General features: G+C 51.3%; 1 protein-coding gene across 3 annotated transcripts in view; it reads left to right on the top strand.

The window, feature by feature from the left end:
- SLIT3 (slit guidance ligand 3) overlaps positions 1-19,724 on the top strand; it is a 619,979-nt gene that overhangs the window by 515,262 nt on the left and 84,993 nt on the right. For all 3 annotated transcript variants that reach the window (XM_068536340.1, XM_068536341.1, XM_068536339.1), the window contains exons 15-19: positions 7,109-7,259; positions 8,446-8,520; positions 15,360-15,503; positions 15,827-15,970; positions 18,675-18,838. In XM_068536340.1, coding sequence (XP_068392441.1) covers positions 7,109-7,259; positions 8,446-8,520; positions 15,360-15,503; positions 15,827-15,970; positions 18,675-18,838 — 678 coding nt within the window. The remainder of the gene's footprint in view (positions 1-7,108; positions 7,260-8,445; positions 8,521-15,359; positions 15,504-15,826; positions 15,971-18,674; positions 18,839-19,724) is intronic.

The raw sequence follows: 19,724 nt of genomic DNA, 5'->3' as shown, positions 1-19,724 counted from the left end.
GAGTGGTGTACTCCCTGTCCTCATCTGTACAAACATGGCAAAGGGCAAGACATCTCTCAGGGAATCACAAAACTTTAGAGCCCCCAGAGATTACCCAGTCCATGCTAGAGAGGAAGAAAATGAGGCTCACACAGCAGGAAGTCTTATCTAAGATTATAGAGTGGTATTTTCAGGACAAGATCTGTAACCCAGGACTTCTGATATGCTGAGAAGGTTATTGATAATTTTCTCCTGGGCCCTTCTATTTCTTTCTGTTGAAGGAAACCAAAGAGAAGGAGGGGAATTTTAAAGCTTGGGGACAGGGGCACGAAAGGGATGGATTTTCCCTGCTCTGGTGCCGAGGGCCTGATCAAACTTGAATACGAAATCCCCAAACCAGAGTGTTTGCAGAGCCCTGCCTGTCTGGAGGGACTCAAAGCAGAGTTGAGTCTAAATTACAGTGGCCAGCTCTAGTCGGTCGGATGGGAGGGCTCAGCAAGAGGTGGAGCCAGATCCGGAGCTGTGGAGTGACTTGGACTCACCAGTCAGTCATCACAGATAACCTATACACGTCAGTATGCTGCCACCATCTCGTCCTAAAAACACACTGTGGAGGGACGGTGACCCTGTCAGAGGGCAACGCAGTGAGGGTCCCAGTCTGGTCTCTTCAAGATGCCCTGACTCTGGTCTCTTCAAGATGCACACATCTCCTCTTCACGGCTTGGGTGGAAATTCATAAAAACGGCCGCTGATCTTTTGCAGATAAGGGTGTAAGGGCTGGGCACCCTCCCTGGGCCCATGGCATCAAGAACAACTGGTTGTTGGTCTCCTCGGCCCACTCCATGATTTACAGTCATGGCGGAAGTCAGGAAGGACCCTAGAATCTGGTATCTTCCACTTTCTTTCCTTTTCTTAGTTTGAAAGAGGCTCTTTGTCATGATCATTGTGACTGTGGGTTTCTCAGTCCCAAACCCAGGGCGCCGTGGCTTCCCCGACTTTCTCCCTGCTAGGAACATGTATTTTCTCTCAATGTCACACCCCTTCTCTACTATACCTTGATTGATCTGTGATGAACATCTGTCAGCCAGGGGTTTCTGGGGGCCTTGAAGGATACTGAGGAGACATCAGAGGGACTTTTTCTAAAGAAGAGCATTGCAGCTTTGCTAGACCACTAGGAACCGTGGCCTGTCTCTTTACTGAAGGCGCCGGGGGAACAGCCTGTCATGGAACCACTCTGCTATGGGATGGGCCCTAGGCAGCAGAGAATGCAGAAGATGCTTCTGCTAAGTTCGACGTCTTGGCACATCTAACGGTGTGATTGAGCGGGGTTCAGAGGCTCAGTTCAGGCCTGCAATACAATCCCAGACATTTGTGGTCATAATTCCCCTTGGGAAGGATCTGTTCTGCCCTGATACTCCTGAGTAGGGATGTCCAGTGGCCTCCCACCCGTTCTTCTCCCTTCCTCCTGTGTCTCCCCCGGGGCGGGGCGTGAAGGGCGGTAGGGCTCCTGTCTCCGGACGTGTTCCTGTGGAACCCCGCTCTCGGTACTAATCACGCTCAGTGGGGGCCTGCTCCGGCTTCCGCTTCTCCACGCTGCTTCCTCTGAGCGCTCCTGTCCTCTCTCTGACGCTGCTTCCTGACCTTGACTCTGACCAGTCGCCGCGGGGCTTTCCTTTGTGCTTGATCTAACCATGTGGTGGAACGATGGAAACGGAACATGGTTCTGTCAAGCACCGCGGAAAGCACCGCGCTCTCCTGCAGCATGGCCCGCCACCGCTGGACACCTCTTCTCTGCTCTGGAGCACCGCAGCCCACCACCTGCCAGACCCGCCTCTCTCGGTCCAGCCTCACGAAGGGTGGGGGGGGGGGGTGGGAGTCTCGAAGGATTCACAGAGAACCTCCACCTCCAGGTAGCAGATCTGGGCTGAAATAGGGATGGGGAAGCATATGGGGGACAAGCTGAGATCTGCATCCACGTCTCTATCCCAAATGGAGTTGCCATCCCCCAAATCTAGTCTGGATGCCAGCCAAGTGGTAAAGTAGCTAGGTCTGAGCTCAGACACCACTGTTTTTCTTCTTGAAGAGAACACGTATACCCAAGGCGTATGCCCTTTGTTTCACGGAAGAGTCCCAGCCCGAGGTCCTTTTCCCACGTGGCAGTTAACGCAAAGCTCATACTTCTGGTACCCACCCTCCACCTACCATCTTTATTGGAAGCATTAGGACTTAATGTGAGCATGAGAATGATGAAACTGCCATGAGTCTGAGACACTGGATGCAACCTGAGGCTCCTTCTGGAACTGACCCCCTCTCCTCACGAGTACTTTGGTCCCCATGCAGCCTAAAGTCCAAGCTGTTTCCTTGACCTTCCAAGCACAGTTAACATGAGGCGGAAGTGCTGGGCTCCTCAATGGTGCTAGTTCAGTGCCATGTGGGGTCTGTGCAGAAGCCCACTGCCTCTGATAATAAAGAGAGGGGTGTCTTGGCACCTCCCATGCTGCTTATTTCTTGATAAATCCTAGACTCAGTGTAACCGGAAGATTGTGTTGTTGGTTCATGCCGTGGAGTGTGTGTCCTGTCCCATGTGAGAGAGGGCCCTGGCTTGAGCCAGGAGCTGGGCTCTGGGCTTCCATGGCGATCTGTGACTCTCACTGTCTCCTCTCTCTCAGGTTACCCCTCAGAGCCAGGGCCCCAGCCATTGCTGAGTAATGGAGAGTCCTATTTACCTCTCTGAATTCTTTTCTCATGTGCTTACTATCGACTGGGTGCTGAACTATTTTACATCATTACCTTGTTTAATTTTCACAACCACCCTATAAGTCCCATTTTGCAGATGAGAATATTGAGGCTCAGAGAGGCCAATTAACTTGCCCAGGGTCATTGGACTCCAGCATGGCTGCTCTTTACAACTGTAATCCTCAGCTTTCCCAGCTGCGGACAGCCCCACGGCCTTGAGTTATAAAATCAAAAAGACCTTGACTTGACTTGATAGGGAGTTGAAAAAACTAACACTCCCTTTCAAACTGCCTTCTGTTAATAGAAAATGACTTGAGCAAGAAAGAGAGCAAGCATCCCTGTTTACATGGCTCCTCCCCTCCAGCATAAATATACCAAGACCCATTTGGTACAGAACAAGTCCTCGGGCCTAGAGAAATTTCCTTTCCCTCTGAACAGAGAGGGCATTCTGAGTTCCTTGGCACTGCCGCCACCATGCCAGGGCCAGGCCTTCGGGAGTGGGTCCACAGGGTGCCCTTCCACGGGTGCCTCCCTGGTCCTCCAGCAGCTGGCTGTGACCAGGCAGTGACCAGCTACAGGCCATGGCTATTTCCCTCTGCTTCCAGGCAGATAACTGCATTCATGTTAGACTCTGACAGGGAGAACTTACTAGGACAGCTGTCTGCCCACCCAATCTCCAAACTCCTGGTAAACAATTGGTGTTTTCCAGCCAACTGGTGTCTGGTCCCCTGGCCTTTGCCGACGAGTGGATAACGATGTTCTCTTGATTCCATTCATGACCTATAACCTTTGCTTGTCCTTTCAAGCTGAAGAGCCCCGGCAGGCCTCCTACTCCCCCAGTTCCTCTTTCTGCTCCTTTCCTCCTTCTTTCATCCCACCCACCTTAGGGGTATTGGAGGTAGAAGAGGAGATCTCTGGACACGTGCGTTGGCAGGTCCTTGGTGCCCTGATAACCGTGCATCTGTGACTTCCATTAAACAAACTGGTTGCCCAGAGGGTGATGCATAATGCAGACTGCTAGTGACAGCGGCCACCCTGGGCCCAGTGCTGGCCTCTGCAGCCAAGTCCATCCAAAGGATGGGAGCTTTGGCTCCCCACCTGCCCCAACCCCGTGACCATCCAAACATTACATACATCCTCTCCTGGGAAGTGGCGGCAGGGCAGGGATTCATAATAAAACCGCGTTGCTGTGGATTTCCACTCCCCTGGTCTATTGAAGTTTCTCTGTGCTCACGTCCCAAGTGTCGTCGTTCTGAGCTGCCCACCAAGGGGGAGAAGGGCTACGGGGGCAGGAGCAGGGGAGATGCCAGGTGACATCAGCTCTCCCGAGACCCATTTCAGCCGGCGTCTAGTTTTATGGCCCTTGTTCAAATCCTCCGAGACCTCTCCTGTCTCAACTCCCCTAAAGACAAGAAGCAACGGCCTATTTCAGTTACTCCTCTCCTACTAAGTATTTCTGGCAGTGACAAATATGCATTGAGATTGAAATTGACTTTTAAAGCTCTGGAAAAGTTAAAAATACTTTTGGGTAGTTATGAGCATTAGGCATAACAAATGGCTCCGAGAAACCCTGAGTAGTTTGGGTAATGAAATATGAAGTGATGGAGGTGGCATTTCAGGCTGGCTCCGACTGGGGAACGCACTCTTTCAGTTTTGTACGTACGCCGTTATTAACATTTCTGGCTCCCACTCATATGAAATACCACACTCTGACCCCCTCGTTATTACAAACCAGGGCAATAACAAAAACAGCAGGGGGAAAAGTGTTGGAAAGGACACATTAGTCTATCGAATCTAATTGCAAAATCATTTCATTAAAATGGGTCAGCGGCTCCATTGCACAGGTCGGCCAGTTATAATCTAAGTATACTACAGAGAGCGATTCCTGCTAACTACAGACGCTCTCACCTTGATTGAAACGAAAATGCATTTAATCGGCAGCTGTCCCCAGCCGCAGCCCAGCCGGTGCTCATCTTCAGGCTCATCATGTCAGCGAGCAAACTGTGTTCCCTCCTGTCTTTCTGGCTTTGATCACTCAGGGTTCCTCCGCTTTGCAAGGATCCCATCCTAGACACCTTCTCAAGGAAAAATGCGTGCCTATGTACGAAAAGCCCCTTCACACCGTCACCGTGGGGAACCGCCGTGGGGAATAAGAGAGGGTTGTCATCTAGCAGGGTTTGCGCGATGAAATTCATCCAGGACTCAGCACGCTGATGCGTCGGCGGGTGGGGGGCCGGAAACAGCCCAGGTCAGAGTCATTCAGTGGGACGGATGCTGACAAGCCAAGGGCAAGAAAGTTGCATAATGCATTGGACCAGGGAGCCGCCCAAAACACCTGGGATACCTGCTTGGATTTTGCTCACACAAGCCTGCAGGTGGAAAGTGGATGAAGGAGGGGAATGGGGAAGGAGCAAAGAGGGAAAGAGACAGGTCCAGGCCTTGACCTTCTGTTTTAGGTGGATGATGTCACTTCAGAATCAGAGACCCACCAAGTCCATCCCCAATCAGGCATTACCATGGGGAGAAAACGTGAGGAGTGAGAAACCAAGAGGGCAGTGGAGACATCTGCTTCCTGTCTCCCTGCAGCCCACTGCGGGAAAATGCCATTCAATTCACCTCCACCAGCTTGACTTTATGATCATTCCTAGGTCTGGGATTAAGGTTTTGTCCAAAAGCACATCTGCAGTAAAGCAAAGTATTAGTCACATGGGCCCCGGCCGCAGCCTGCCTGGGTTTGTTTCTCTGCCACGTCCTGAGTGACCTGCAGGCCTCAGTTTCCTCATCGATAACATGGAGTCACGATAGCCTCAGAGTGTTGTGAAGATTTAATGGGCTCGCCTATTTGAAGTTCAAAGAATAGTGCCCTGCCCGTGCTCCATGCTCAGTACACATCAGCTATCATCACTCACTACGCTGATGTTTTAACGGCTTCTGACATGCCGAATGTTCCGCTAGGTGCTCAAAAAAAATAGAATCACAAACATCTGTACAACTCTTGACCCTTTTCCGGAGGCTCTCCACCGCCTTGATCTTCCTCAAATCTTCACAGCCCCTGTGAGATAGGGGCAATTATGTGATTCCCGTTTTACATGTGAAGAGATTGAGGCTAGTAAGTGGCAAAGCCTGGGCAAATCCACGCCTTCTATTGCTAAAACCCCTGTACTGCAGATGCCCCGTTCCGCTCCTAATACACATAAGAGGGCCAAGGTCCACCTCAACTAGCCAGGCAAACAAATGACATTCACGTTCTCTGAAACACTGCAGAAATACGCACGTATGGAACAATTTATGTGCTAAGGACACCCCATTTATGCACTGGACAAGTGTGAGCCAAGCTCTTGTGCCTGGCATTGTGCTGATGAACCACTGAAGGGGAAAAGAAAAGAGACCCGACCCCCATCAACTGGCTCGTGTCTGATAGGAGAACCAGAGCTTCCCTTTTATTTCGGGCAAGATTTGTGGTCTCACAGAGGTTCGCCCAGGTGCCAGGGGATCATTTCTGATCATTAAAGCGGCTCCCCAGGGCATCTCTCAAGACAGCACGTCGTTGGCCCTGTTACCATTACTGTGTATGTAACCTCCAGAAAAATTCAATTTCAAAAATTAATCTTAGCTCCAACTACTTTTAGCTCATTGGAACTGGCTTTTCACTGTAGTTAAACAGAGCTTCCTCTCAAAGGCAGCAGGTACATCTAACCCTCACAAGAATTATACTTGCCTTTACAGTGTTTTACATTTGAATTCATCACCAATAATTTTTTAAAAGAATTATCAGGCAACCCTGAGCCAAATTCCCAAACGTTAAGGCAGTGGGCTTCAATTCCCCAGGACCCCAACTCTCATGATTGCTTCCCAGTCATGAAACCAGGTGTCAAGGGTACTGATTGCCATGTGCTGGGCCCCCTTTATCGTTTCATTACCTGCTTTGTCCCTGAAGACAACTGAGTTTATGACCCTCTTCCCTGACCTCATTCCCACCCCTGGCATAGCTCCCATCAAAACCCCATCAAAATCTCTTCATTTGGATTCTCATGAATATTTAGAGGGTCCGTGGATCATGGGCATCAGGGACTAAGTACCCCCCGTAAATCGTAGACCAAATTCGGTACAGGGACCTCAAAAAGGTCCATGACCCACAGAAGCTTAAGAGCCCACGGAGCTTGCGGCATTAGATGGAAAGTGACGAATGACAAAGACCAAAGGGAGAGCAAGCAGCCTGGAGGCTGGGGGGCGGGGAAGGCAGAGCAAGGTGGCCAAAAAATGAGGGCACTGCTGCCTCTGTCACTGGGCCATCCCCCCGCCCCGTGTCTCCCCACCTCCAGTGCCCACAACCTCGCCCCATGCCGGACCGGCTGGCACTGACGCCCCCTCTTTGGCGCCCCCCCCCCCCCAGGCTCGGAGGATTACCGCAGCAGGTTCAGCAGCGACTGCTTCATGGACCTCGTGTGCCCGGACAGGTGCCGCTGCGAGGGCACCATCGTGGACTGCTCCAACCAGAAGCTGGCCCGTGTCCCAAGCCACCTCCCCGAATACGTCACCGACCTGTGAGTGCTGCCCAGGCGGGAGCCCCTGCACGTCCCCACGCCCAGTCTCCCTGAGCCAGCCAGGGTGGGTGTGGGCTCCTAGAGGTGGCCCCCTCCCGGCTCAGTCACCTGGGTGCTCCTTGGTGTCCCCTGCGTCCCGGGATGAGGGCAGACTCCCCCAAGCATCCTCGGGGGACAGCTTGCTCACAAATAAAGACAGCTCATTCATTCTACTGATACAAAGATTTTCTGAACACCCGCTGCGAGCCAAGCACTGTGCCAGGCCCACCCTTCTCCCTGGTGAACAAAGCAGACCACCCCTCCTAGCCCTTAGGAAGCTTACAACATAACCGGAAAGATGGATAGCGCATAAATGACTGTCCTAAAGTGAAAAAACAGCTAGAACGATCAGGTATATCTGAGCCTCTGGTTATCCATGCTAATAAAGAGGCGTGTTGGTTTATCCAGAAGTGGCAGAGCTCAAAGTTACAGCATGGGGTGGGTGATGGATCTGGGCCTGACTCCTGTCTTCTCCAGTTTTCCTGAGGTTGGGCAAGTTGCTTCTCAGATCTGAGTATCAGATTCTGAGCTATAGAATGGAGGTGTTGATACCTACCTCCTACGGGGGTTACAAAGATTAGGTAAGAGGATGCAAGCACAGACTTTATCTTGAATCCTGGCATGGACTAAGCCCTGCATAAATGATGGTGGTCTTTATTATTATTATTACTATTATTATTATTATTATCTTTGACTTCTCCTGCCCTCCCTGAACTTATATGAATGTTGGGCATGGAGTCCCTGAGCTGCCCTTAGCAGAGGGATGTGGTCAGGAAAGACCTGAGTGGCTTGGAGAGTTGGAAGAACCTGGGGAAACCTCCCTGGGGGTTTAAGTGGTCATTGGTACCCCTACAAAATGAAGGCAAATCATTGGCACTTGATTGTTAAGTGCTGAGCGTTCAAAAAGTTGAATACACCTTCGGCAGAGGGTCTTCCTCTCCTTTCTGGCCCCTTCTCACACCCCTCCTCTTGCTGCTGGGCCCCCCATGCTGATGGGGTACACGGAGGGTTTCTATGGTGCTATTGACCTGGACTGAGTGAGGTCCAGGTGGCAATTCAGCTGAAGCCACGGGGGGATGGGGGACCAATGGAGGAGGTGTCCCATCCACAGCTAACCCACCGCCTCATCTGCTTGCTTCCCATGTAGCCGACTGAACGACAATGAGATATCTGTTCTAGAGGCCACTGGTATCTTCAAGAAGTTGCCCAACCTGCGGAAAATGTAAGTCAGTCTCAGGAATTTGGCAGACTGGAGCAGAACGCCGGGGCACGGGTGGCTCCCTCTCCCTCCGCTCCAGCCCCTCTCAGTCTCCTCCTGACCCCTGCTATGGGCACGTCCTGGGAAGCAAGACACTAAGGCAGGGCTGTACAGAGGCAGAGCATGCACTTTGCACCATCCCTGACCCTCACCCCATCCTTGCTCACCCGCATCCTCCACCCCACGCCCAATGTCTACCCCAGTGGGTGGTCGGAGGGACTCAGGTGAGGACCAGCAATGGGACATGGGGATCTAGGGTGCACATCACTTAGTAATTTTTATGAGGTAACAGTCAGAAGGTCTGTTTTTAGATGGACCCTAAAGGCCTCCACATGGTTGAGACACATCGGAGCGGAGACGCCACAGCTGCCTCACCTCCTTCATCTGTAATCACACTGGTGCACAGCTGGCCTTGCTTCCCCCTCCCCTTCCCTTCCCAGGTGTGCCAGCAGAGGTACCAGCATGGACAGGGGGCTCTTTGCCATCTAATTCCCTTCTCCTTGACCCTGCTCCCCACTCCCACCCCATCCTCCACATCTCCCGGCCCCAGAGTTTGAGTCTGCCTCTGGAACAAAGGAAAACGGTCAAGCCTCATTATTCATAGAACCTGTATTTGCTGTTTGCCTACTCACTAACATTTATTTGTAATCTCAGAATCAATACGCGCAGTGCTTTCATGGTCATTCATATACATAGACAGGGCAGCAAAAAATTTGAGTCCCCCGACGTGCATGTCCCCAGCTGAAATAGAAAAAGGCCACGCTCTGATTTCTTGTTTCAGCTCCCAGACTGTAAACAAGTGTCCAATCCACAGTATATTTAGTGCCACATTTCTTTTTTTGCATGTTTGTGCTTTTGTGGGTGATTTCACTGTTTAAAATGGCCCCGTAGCTTAGCACTGGAGGGCTGTCTAGTGATCGTAAGCATAGAAGGCTGTGATGCGCCTTACGGAGAAAATACGTGTTACATGAGCTTTGTTCAGGCAAGAGTTATGGTGCTGTTGGCTGTGAGTGCAATGTAAATAAATCAACAATATATATTCAATAAGATGTCTTTAAACAGAAACATGCATCAAACAAGGTTAGGTATTGATCAGTTAATGAAAATGGTGACCAGAGGCGCCCCTCACAGCAGTGGTTCAGCATTCACTAATTCATCTTGCCCAGTGACTTTGTAGAGCTTAACCACGATGAATAATGAGAATTAATGGTAACCCTTATTTTATTTTGCTCTCCACTCTTCCACCCATCAGTCCCTTGCAGGCAAGAAGGAGAGAGACCTTCCCCTGCCCTGGGCAGCATCTGGATCGCATCAGTGCTATTCAGGATTTCTCCCTCCCTCCCTGCCTGCAGTTGCCACCTTGGCCATGGCCTCAGCGACAACTCTGTAACTGGGAGCAGTGGAGAGCACTGTAACTGAGGGGGCAGTAGAGGGAGGACACACGTGGGTCCTGGTGAGGTTCATGGCTGTCCGAGTGGTCAAGCCCACCTCTAGCTTCAGGAACCCAGCACAGACATCACCCATAACCTGCCAGGAGATGTGCTTTTAAATTCAACCCCCGAAAATGCATACATTTTTTAACCTCAAAACAAATTTACATGCACATGGAGATAAGGCATGTATTAAAACAAGTAAAGCTGGCCAAGTGCATATTTGCACAATAAACAGGATCAAGTAGTCTTTGCTTCCATGAAGAAATATGCGCTCTCCCATTTTAGGTGAAACTCAAGCACTCTGAGCCTTTCATCTTCCTAGTTTTGACAGGGACCTGAGTATGAAGAACTGTTTCTGTACACCAACAAAAACAACAGCACAAATGCAATGATAAGTCGCAGCCAACTCCCAGCCTCAGCATCCAAGCCACAAAAGGGAGTGGTGCGGACTGTGGCAAAATGTAGGCCGAGTCCTCACCAAAAGGGGCAGACGTCACTAAGTTCCTCCCAGCATCTGCCGTGCTGGAAGGAAGGTCAGAGCTGCCAAATACTCCCTTCACGGGAGCAGCCGGAAATCCAGGTATGGCAGAAGAACAGGCAGGCCGGCATTTGTTCTGAGTTCAGCTCTGCCCCCCGCCTGCTGTGTGACCCTAGGAATGCCCTTAGCCTTTCTGGGCCTTTCATAATAGAAACAAGTCCACCTTCCTTGTAAGGTGTGATGAGGATCAGAAGTAAGTATAAGAGATAAGGGGAAAGACATGGCCTCTGTCCATGGGACTGCGGTGAGAAGGTGCTGGAAGACAGAAAGAGGACATCTGGGTCACGTGACCCAGAGCCGATGGCTATACATTTAAAACAGGAGTTACAAACTCACGTGCTTTCAGGACGCCCTGTGGAAAGGGAATGGTTGCAAGGCAGCAATAATAATAACGGCGACTAACAGTTACTAAACACTTTACTCTGTGTGCCAGACTCTGCTGATATGCAAGCACTTACCCCTCACCAAGAAAAACAAAACAGCTATGAGATTGCTTCGTTTTACAAATGAGGAAGCTGAAACACAGAAAGTAACCTGTCCAAGTTTAAAAATCAAGCCAGGAGTGGTGACAGTGCAGAGTAGCTGGGGAACGCACGCACTATCTGAAGGCAGTGAACGCATGTGTGTGCACGTGTGTGTGCCTAAATCCATATACATATAGTGTCAGCCAACCAAGCACACGTCCCAGTAGGGCAGATCTGGTCCCAGAGACCCCCAGCTGCAACCACTTATTTAAAATAACTTGATGGCGACTCTTGTTAAGTAAACAGTCCTTATTTGCTGGGACCCATCACCACCCCTCCACTCCCGTGAGGTGATGGGTCAGCTGGAATTGTGCCCATCAGAGTGGTTAAAGCCAGCTGTGCCGTGACTGAGGCTGCTCAGCTTCCTCAGGGACTGTGGAGCCAGGGCCCTAAGGTTACAGTCTGGACGGCAGCACCCCGACAGGGCGCGGAGGCAGAGGAGAGTGGACACACAGCCAGGAGTTTGGACTCTGCGGTGCCTTTCCAGACTGTTCTGAACCTCTGTGCCCTTTCCTGTCATGTGGGAATAATGAGATTTCATAAGTATCACTGAGGGGTGCAAAAAAAGATGTGAGCTGTTCCCCACAAAGGTTATTAGGACTGTGGTAACTCAAGGTGGCTTTTCAAGTGACCTCCCATTCAGAGTGGGGTCACGGCCTCTTCTCGGGCGAACTTTCAGATCACTTCTTACACTGAAGGAGCATCTCAAGCAGAAGCTGAAACCTAGCACCCCTCTAGCCAAAATCAAATCCCATGGGTGGATTTGGTGGTGGTGGTTGTGTTTTTTGGGGGTTTTTTTAAACATCTTTATTGGAGTATAATTGCTTTACACTGGTGTGTTAGTTTCTGCTGTATAACAAAGTGAATCAGCTCTACGTATACATATATCCCCATATCCCCTCCCTCTTGCGTCTCCCTCCCACCCTCCCTATCCCACCCCTCTAGGTGGTCACAAAGCACCAAGCTGATCTCCCTGTGCTATGCGGCTGCTTCCCACTAGCTATCTATTTCACATTTGGTAGTGTATATATGTCCATGCCACTCTCTCACTTCGTCCCAGCTTACCCTTCCCCCTCCCCGTGTCTTCAAGTCCATTCTCTACGTCTGCATCTTTATTCCTGTCCTGCCCCTAGGTCCTTCAGAACCTTTTTTTTTTTTTTTTAAGATTCCGTATATATGTGTTAGCATACCGTATTTGTTTTTCTCTTTCTGACTTACTTCACTCTGTATGACAGATTCCAGGTCCATGATGGTTGTGTTCTTAATAAGAAGTAGTTGCCCTCTTTTAAAAATCAAGAGTTTCCACAGAAAAATAAATGTGGATTTCTAGCACCTTTTGGAAAATCAGAGGATCTGGCACAACTGAGCCCATGTTCCCAAGCGGCTCCAGTTGAGTTGAGCTGAGGAGCGGCCGCCCCCCAGCTGGGGCACGTGCTTTCCTGATCACTGCCGTCCCCACTGGGCTTGCTTCCAATTTTAGGTCACCTGCCTGGACCCTGTGGACGTTTGAGCTTGTAACCCCAGCTCGAAGTAGAATTTCCACCTCCGGGGGCCGGAGAGGTCCATAAGGAGGTAGACAGGACCTCCCCGACCTGACAGGGTGCCAGTGTGCTCCTCAATCTTGACCCGGTAGCCTCAGCTTCCAGAAAACTCCGCTTAGGTCTCTCCCAACTGTATGTCCATTGAGGACTGGACTTTTAAACAGGATTACAGATGCTTCTCTGTTGCCAGAGTTTATGGGCTGTCCTACAAACCTGAAGAGACAGAGACCTAGAAGAAGTCCAGGCTCGCCTCCTCAGACTCAGGCTTTCCAGAGATGAATCCCCCAGCCTACAGGGGCCTTGGTGTTTCTTAGGAAGAATGAGTACAGGTTCTGAAAGGTACACCCAGCAGTTTGCCGAGGCAGTGTGGCCAAGCGTTGGGTCTGTCCTGCCGTGGACCACTCTGAACCAACCCCGGCCTGGGGTGGGAGTTTCTGAGGCTGGGTCCTTTCAGGTGTGAGATCCCCATCCTCACTGGAGTCAAAGCCATGATGAAGCAGTAATCCTTCAGGTGGGTCTGCAGAGACAAAAAGGGAGAGAGGCTCAGTGCCCTTAGTTTCGCGTTTGGAGGTTTCCTGGGATCTGGGGCATCTTCAGGAAGATACTGCTCTGAGAATAAGATGGAGCTCTTACAAAACCCTGAGGCACTGGTTTTGCGTCTGGAGCACTTGCCCCAAGCTGCTCTCTCTCTGTCCTCCCGCCCAAGCTGCCTGCAGTTTTGTGTGGTGCTTTGATGGATGGAGAGAGAGCAGCAGCCTGGTCTTCTGGAAAATTCTATCCCCTTTTTTCACTCTCCTTGTGTTTCCATTCTCCCAGCCCGAGGAACTCCAGTTCGCAAACCTTACAGTTAATGTGATGTTAATTCTGCTCATTTAAAGAAAAAGATGTCAGGAAGTGGGAACCTCCCACTTCCTAGCTGCTGTAACTCATCTTCATTGCCCACCCCATGTACTTCAGTTCCCCAAGAAGCCTAACTCTCTCGAGCTGGAGGAGAAGCTCCAGCACTTGGATGAGTTATAGCTGCTGGGAAAGTCTTTCTCTCGCCTCCCATGTCGAACTTGGGGGTAACTTGCAGTCTCCCCTGTGTATTACCTTCATTTCCGAGTTACCGTGGACCAGGGCTACCAGGATTTATAAGAAGACCGGCTGAGTTGCAGGAGAGTCAGGCAGGGAGCAGAAATCCAGTTTGAGAATCTCCCAGCTCTGTCAGGTCTCAGGGGAGGGATTCTGAGGAGTATTTGCACCTGTTTTCTCAGCAGGATGGAAGGAGGGAGGCGAGGAAGGCCATGACCAGGAGCACAGAGGGAGCAGACAATGCGAGGGTGGGAACTGTTTCCTCCACACCTGCCCACAGGTGTGGGCATTGCCACCCCCGCAGACCCAGTCCCTATTCGGGAAGAGGGCAGGCAGGCAACCTGTATCGAGCCCTTGGGTGCCCAGTTGAACTTTACTTGCTCTGAACCATCCCTATAGGAGGCTTCACCCCCAGGGGTGCTGTGAGTCAGGCCAGAGCTCCACAAGGAGGGCACTTGAGAGAAGCAGTAGTACCAGGGACTCATGGAGTGCTCTGTCCCTTTCAGTGCTCTGTGACCAGGAGCAGTGGCCTCCCCTCCCTGGGCCTCAGTGTGTCCAACAGTACAATGGGCCAGCTGGTCCATCTCTCCTGAGCCCTCAGTTCTAACAAGCTCAGGGTGCTCAGCCAGTTAGCAGCCGTGTCTCCACCTACGGGTCTCCTGTTCACAGAACAAGGCCCCCCCAGGGTGTTTGCTGGGGAAGCTGGATTCTTCCCTCAGCTTTTGTAACTCCATCACTTTCTGCCCCAGCCAGCCAGCTGGGGCTACCTTTCAGGCCTGAACATTTGGGTGGTCTGTGGAGACCCCCTGCCGCTCGCAGCACCTATAGTTCTGCGGGACGCACTTGCTGCTCAGGTCTCCCATGCAGCCTGCTGCGTGGTGACTGGGCATTGGAGGGAAGAGCCCGCTCTCAGAGCTCGAGGGTAGTGTTGGAAATGGCAGCACCGAGACTTGATAGGACCGAGCCCACTTAGGAAAACACAGTGTCCCAAACCCTGAATTCTGCAGAGCAGTAATAGAAGGGATGGGCATCCACATCGTCCAAGGAACATTCACGTGGGAAAAGTGGTTCACTGGAGGCTTTTCTGTGTGCCCGAAAGCGTGGTCTCTGACCCCAGTGCTATCCGCTGTGTGACTGTGGGCAAGTTACTTAGTGTCTCTGAGCCTCAGCCACCTCATCCATAAAACAGGACAATGATAAAAATGATGCCCATCTGATGGGCGTTGTTTTGAGGATTTGATGTGATTCTGTTGGTCAAACCCCTCACATGGTGCCTAGTACATAATAAGTGCCCAAACTCTAGTAACTAGAAAGGGTCCATTTATATCAGGGATCTCAAATGGTGAAAGAGCCGAAGGTTCTACAAATGCCTCACCCCGCAGGGAGCAGGCATGTTTTGTATTTTCCTCCTGCTCTCCTCTTGGGAATCACTACTTAGTGAGAGTATCTGTGGAAGAGAGAAAATAAGTTTGAGAACCATTTGAAATCTGCCAGTCCCCAGGGCATTGAAAAGAGAACTGTACTGAAAGACTTCAAATGCTACACAGTCTGTTTCACACAGGTAGCCCACCCATCCACCCCATGGGGGGCTGGGCTCCCTGCTTCCTGAGGCACAGGTGCTGAAGACCAAACATCTTCAGCATGGAAGCCATTCCCTCCCTGCGTCCTGACCTCTTCTGTCCCCTCCTTCCAGAAACTTGAGTAACAATAAGATCAAGGAGGTGAGAGAGGGTGCCTTTGACGGAGCGGCCAGCCTGCAGGAGCTGATGCTGACAGGGAACCAGCTGGAAACAGTGCATGGGCGCATGTTCCGTGGCCTCAGCGGCCTCAAGACCTTGTGAGTTCCCAGGGCCCGGGCCAAGGCCAGAGGGAGGGAGATGGGAGAGCAGGGGCATCAGAGGGGCCGTGAGGGCTGGCGGGCAGCGGACTGGGCCCGGGCGCCGGCCTGGCCTGCTGAATCCTGGAGCCGGAGAGACATCAGACATTTCCCAGCCCTGGATGGGAAGGAACCTAGCATGCTGAGCACCCCCCAACACACACACACACACGCACGCACGCACGCACGCACGCACACACACACACACACACACACACACACACACACCCGTAGGAGGGAAAGGATGACACCTGTGCTTGCTCACCCCACCCCTCTCCCTGCAGGATGCTGAGGAGTAACCTGATCAGCTGTGTGAGCAATGACACCTTTGCTGGCCTGAGCTCAGTGAGGCTGCTGTCCCTCTACGACAATCGGATCACCACCATCACCCCCGGAGCCTTCACCACGCTTGTCTCCCTGTCCACCATGTAAGTCCCCCTGGACCAATGGTGCACTCATTCTGGGCTCCTCTCCTGCAGACCTCTCCTCTCACAACACCCTACTATATTTGGCCCAAGGTCATCTATCCATCTGTCAACTTAAACACTTGGCAGGCTCCCTCCATGTGCCAGGCACCATTTGCTACTGAGGATTCACAGACGTGGGCCCTCCTTCCTGGAGCTCACAGCATAGCGAGTTGCCACAGAAGGGAGGTCCGCAGTGATATGAAAGCCTAACATAGGCTTTGTCGAGGAACGCTGGAGCTATGCTCTGGAAGGTGAGTGGGAGTTGGCTTGTTTGCGAAAGCAGGAAGTGTATTTCTTTCAGCGGGAAGAGCATGTACAAAGGCCCTGTGCTAGGTTGAAGCAGAGCAGATATGCGGGACTGAGCAAAGTCCAATGTGGTCATAGTAAAGAGTGGGCAAGGCTGGAGTGGAGACCAGGGCCAGGCTGCAGGACTGCCGTGGGCCATTTTGGTCTTCATCCAAAACACATCAGGAAGCCACAGAAGGTTTTAAGCAGGCCAGTGACATGATGTGACAGGGGGTTTTAAAATGATGTCACTGACTGCTTAAATGTGTATCAGAACCAGTTAGAATCTAGCTTTCTGGACGAATTTTTCTGCCCGTAATATTCACTGTATTGGTAAGGGAGGCTGTTTAGAATAATGGTGAAAGCTTTGGGCTCTAGAGCCAAATTTTCTGGGTCCATATCCTAGCTTTACCTCTTGTTAGCTGTGTGCCTTGGAAGAGTTACTTCATCTCTCTGTGCTTTAATTGTCCCTTCTCATAATCCACCTCATAGGACTGTTATGAGGACTGAATTTGTTAATATTGGTAAAATGCACAGCAGGGGCCTGAGATATAAAAAGTACTCAGCACATGTTAGCTTTTATGGTTTCTCATAGTATTTCCATGTGGCTCTGTTACCCTTAGTTGGTGGTTCATTTTTCCCTCCCTTGCCTTCTCCAAAGACCCTTTGGAAGACAGAAGAGAAAGGCTATTGCTGCATCTCCTGTTGCTGCCCGTGGTCATGCTCCCATTCAGCCACCTCACTGGCAATCAAAGCCAAAGTTACAGAATGTCCTAAAGGCCCCATGCAGTCTAGTCCCACAGAACCTCCTTGCATTCCAGCCCCACTGGCCTCACTGTTCTGCGCACACCCCAGGCCCACTTCCACCTTAGAACTTTGCACTGGCTGTTCCCACTCCCTGGAAAGCCCTCCCCCTGGCTCCCTCCCCTCCTTCTATTTTTTGCTCAAATGTCAGTTGCCTCAGCCCCATTCCACCCCTCTGCCATCACCCCCAGTTCTTCCAGCCTTGCTCTTCTGATTTTTTCCATAGCACTGACCATTTTCCTAACATACTATACTTTTTGTTGTTAATTACATATCGTCTGCCTCCCATCAGCTGGAGCATACGTTCCAGAAGGATGAAGGACGGGGATATATGACTGTTTTGTTCACTCCTCTATCCTCAGTGCCTACACCTGAGCCTGGCACTAAGCCTGGCCCATTATATAATGGTTGAATAAGTGGATGAGTTGAATGAATGTGTTACGTGAAGATAGAGGACAGTGGGTTAAGAACTAGCACGGGTGGGTTGGTTTATCTCAGCCCACTTCTCACCCCTCCTGGATGCCTCTGCACTGGGAATCCAAAGACACAAAAGATGCCGAGAGGGCTAGAGTCACAAAGCATGAAGGGAACCAGCTCCGACAGGGGAAGGAACTTGCCCACCTTCTCACAGCTACTGAGTATCAGAGCCAGAATCAACCCCAGGAAGGACTGACTCCCAAGCCCTTAATTGCCATGTCAAACCGCAGACCCTCAAGGGCTCTCCAGCCCTCTTCTGTAACCTCCCTAAGTTTTACATTCCTCATTTGTGAGATGAGAATACTGTCCCCTCCTTCCTAGGGTTGCTGTGACAAGTCTGAATGAGAAAATGGATTTGTAAAGCGCTCGGCCCGGTTCCTGTCCTCTAGGAAACCCTCAGAAAGTGATAGCTGCCCTCATCCCTCCATCTATCCCATCACTGCATCTGACAGATTTGTATAAAGTGCCTATGCCGATGTTCTGCTAGTTCCTGGAGACACTGAGCAGGACAGACAGACCTGGTCCCTCCCCTCCGGGAATTGAGAGTCCAAAGAGGGAGGCGTTACCAGCTCAGATGGATGCTGTGAAGGAAATGAAGGGGGATGAGGGGGGAGAACGGGACAGGGCAGAACTTTTCATTTCCCTTGAGATGAGGGGCTTCTTTGAGGAGGGGTCATTTAAGCTGAGGGCTGAAGGAAGAGGAGGGGCCAGCCAGGCACACCGTAGAGGAATTCATCCCCGGCGGGAGGAGCAGCACACATGAAGGCTCTAAGTGTAAGAAAATCTCTGTGGAGGAATTGAGGCAGTTCACACAGCTGGAGTTCATCAAACAAAGGAGGGCATGGTGGAGACCGCGTCATATCCATCCGCGGAGGTCTGGAATGAGACCCTTGCAAAGACTGCCTCCGGGTTTTAGAAGAGAGTCTGCCTTCCTTTTCCCAGACCTTCTACCTCCTTCGTCCTTTCTCCTTCCCCTGAACCGGAAGCAGACCTGCCTGGAGAGCCAGGCCCTAGGCTTGCAGACCTGGATCCCAGGACCAGCTCCCACGGGACAAGGGTAGAGGCTAACCATTCAGAGAGGGCCCTTCTCTCCTCCCAGAAACCTCCTGTCCAACCCCTTCAACTGCAACTGCCACCTGGCCTGGCTCGGCAAGTGGTTGAGGAAGAGGCGAATCGTAAGTGGGAACCCCCGGTGCCAGAAGCCCTTCTTCCTCAAGGAGATTCCCATCCAGGACGTGGCCATCCAGGACTTCACCTGTGAAGGTAAGAAGGCTGGGGGCGGGGCAGGGGAGCAACACCTGGGAAGACAAGGGAGCTACAAGAGAAAAGAGGTGCGGGCAGGCGGTAACTGCAGGTCAGGACCCCCCGAGATCTGATTCTCCTCTGCCCTCAGCATGCAGCCCAAGCCCTGAAGGGCTCTGCAGGCCTGCTTCTAGCCCACATGGCTCTGTCATGCAAATTAAGAACAGGTGCCTCTTTCTAAAGACATTTGACCTCCATCAGTCAGAAATCTGTCATAATATACTGCTTTTGTTAAAACGAGATACTTTACAGCCATCTGTGAAGACACTGTTGTACCAAATATCTTAATCTGCCGTATCCACAGTGAGGTTGGCACTCATTAGATGGTGGCGCACCCTTGTGCAGTACGCTACCTACACAACTGTACATGGCAGCCCTGGGCCGAAGTTTTCCTGCCTGCATCATCATGAGGCTGAGAGTATGTGCTCATGAGAGACAGACTTCAAGATGAGCTTCTGGGAAATTCCTGTCACTGGCTAGGCAGTACGAATACCTGAAGATTCAAGGCTTTGAGTGTCAGGATTCCAGAGGGCATATTTGTTTGCATAAATTCAAGCCAGTACAATTTTTACTTGGTCAACTTTAGGTTATATAGAGACGGATGAACTGGTTTGTAGATTAACTGAGGTTAAGGTATAATGAGGGCTGGGGACACGCTCACCACGCCAGAGGGATTGTATAGTGGAAGGTGTGGAGAGAGGGAGGAGAAGGAGGGGAGTAGATAGGGCCCTGCCCCTACCCTGACCACTCCTTCAGTCAATTTGGCTTATCCAGACCTGGTTAACAGTAACCTCTTATATATCTAACACCTGGTTAATCAAGTTTTTAGCGTCTTTGTTTTATGTTA

This window comes from Eschrichtius robustus, chromosome 2 (genome assembly GCF_028021215.1).
Source record: "Eschrichtius robustus isolate mEscRob2 chromosome 2, mEscRob2.pri, whole genome shotgun sequence".
NCBI classification, from domain to species: domain Eukaryota; kingdom Metazoa; phylum Chordata; class Mammalia; order Artiodactyla; family Eschrichtiidae; genus Eschrichtius; species Eschrichtius robustus.
The sequence above is the reverse complement of the archived record's forward strand: the minus strand, read 5'-3'. Positions and strand labels throughout refer to the sequence as shown.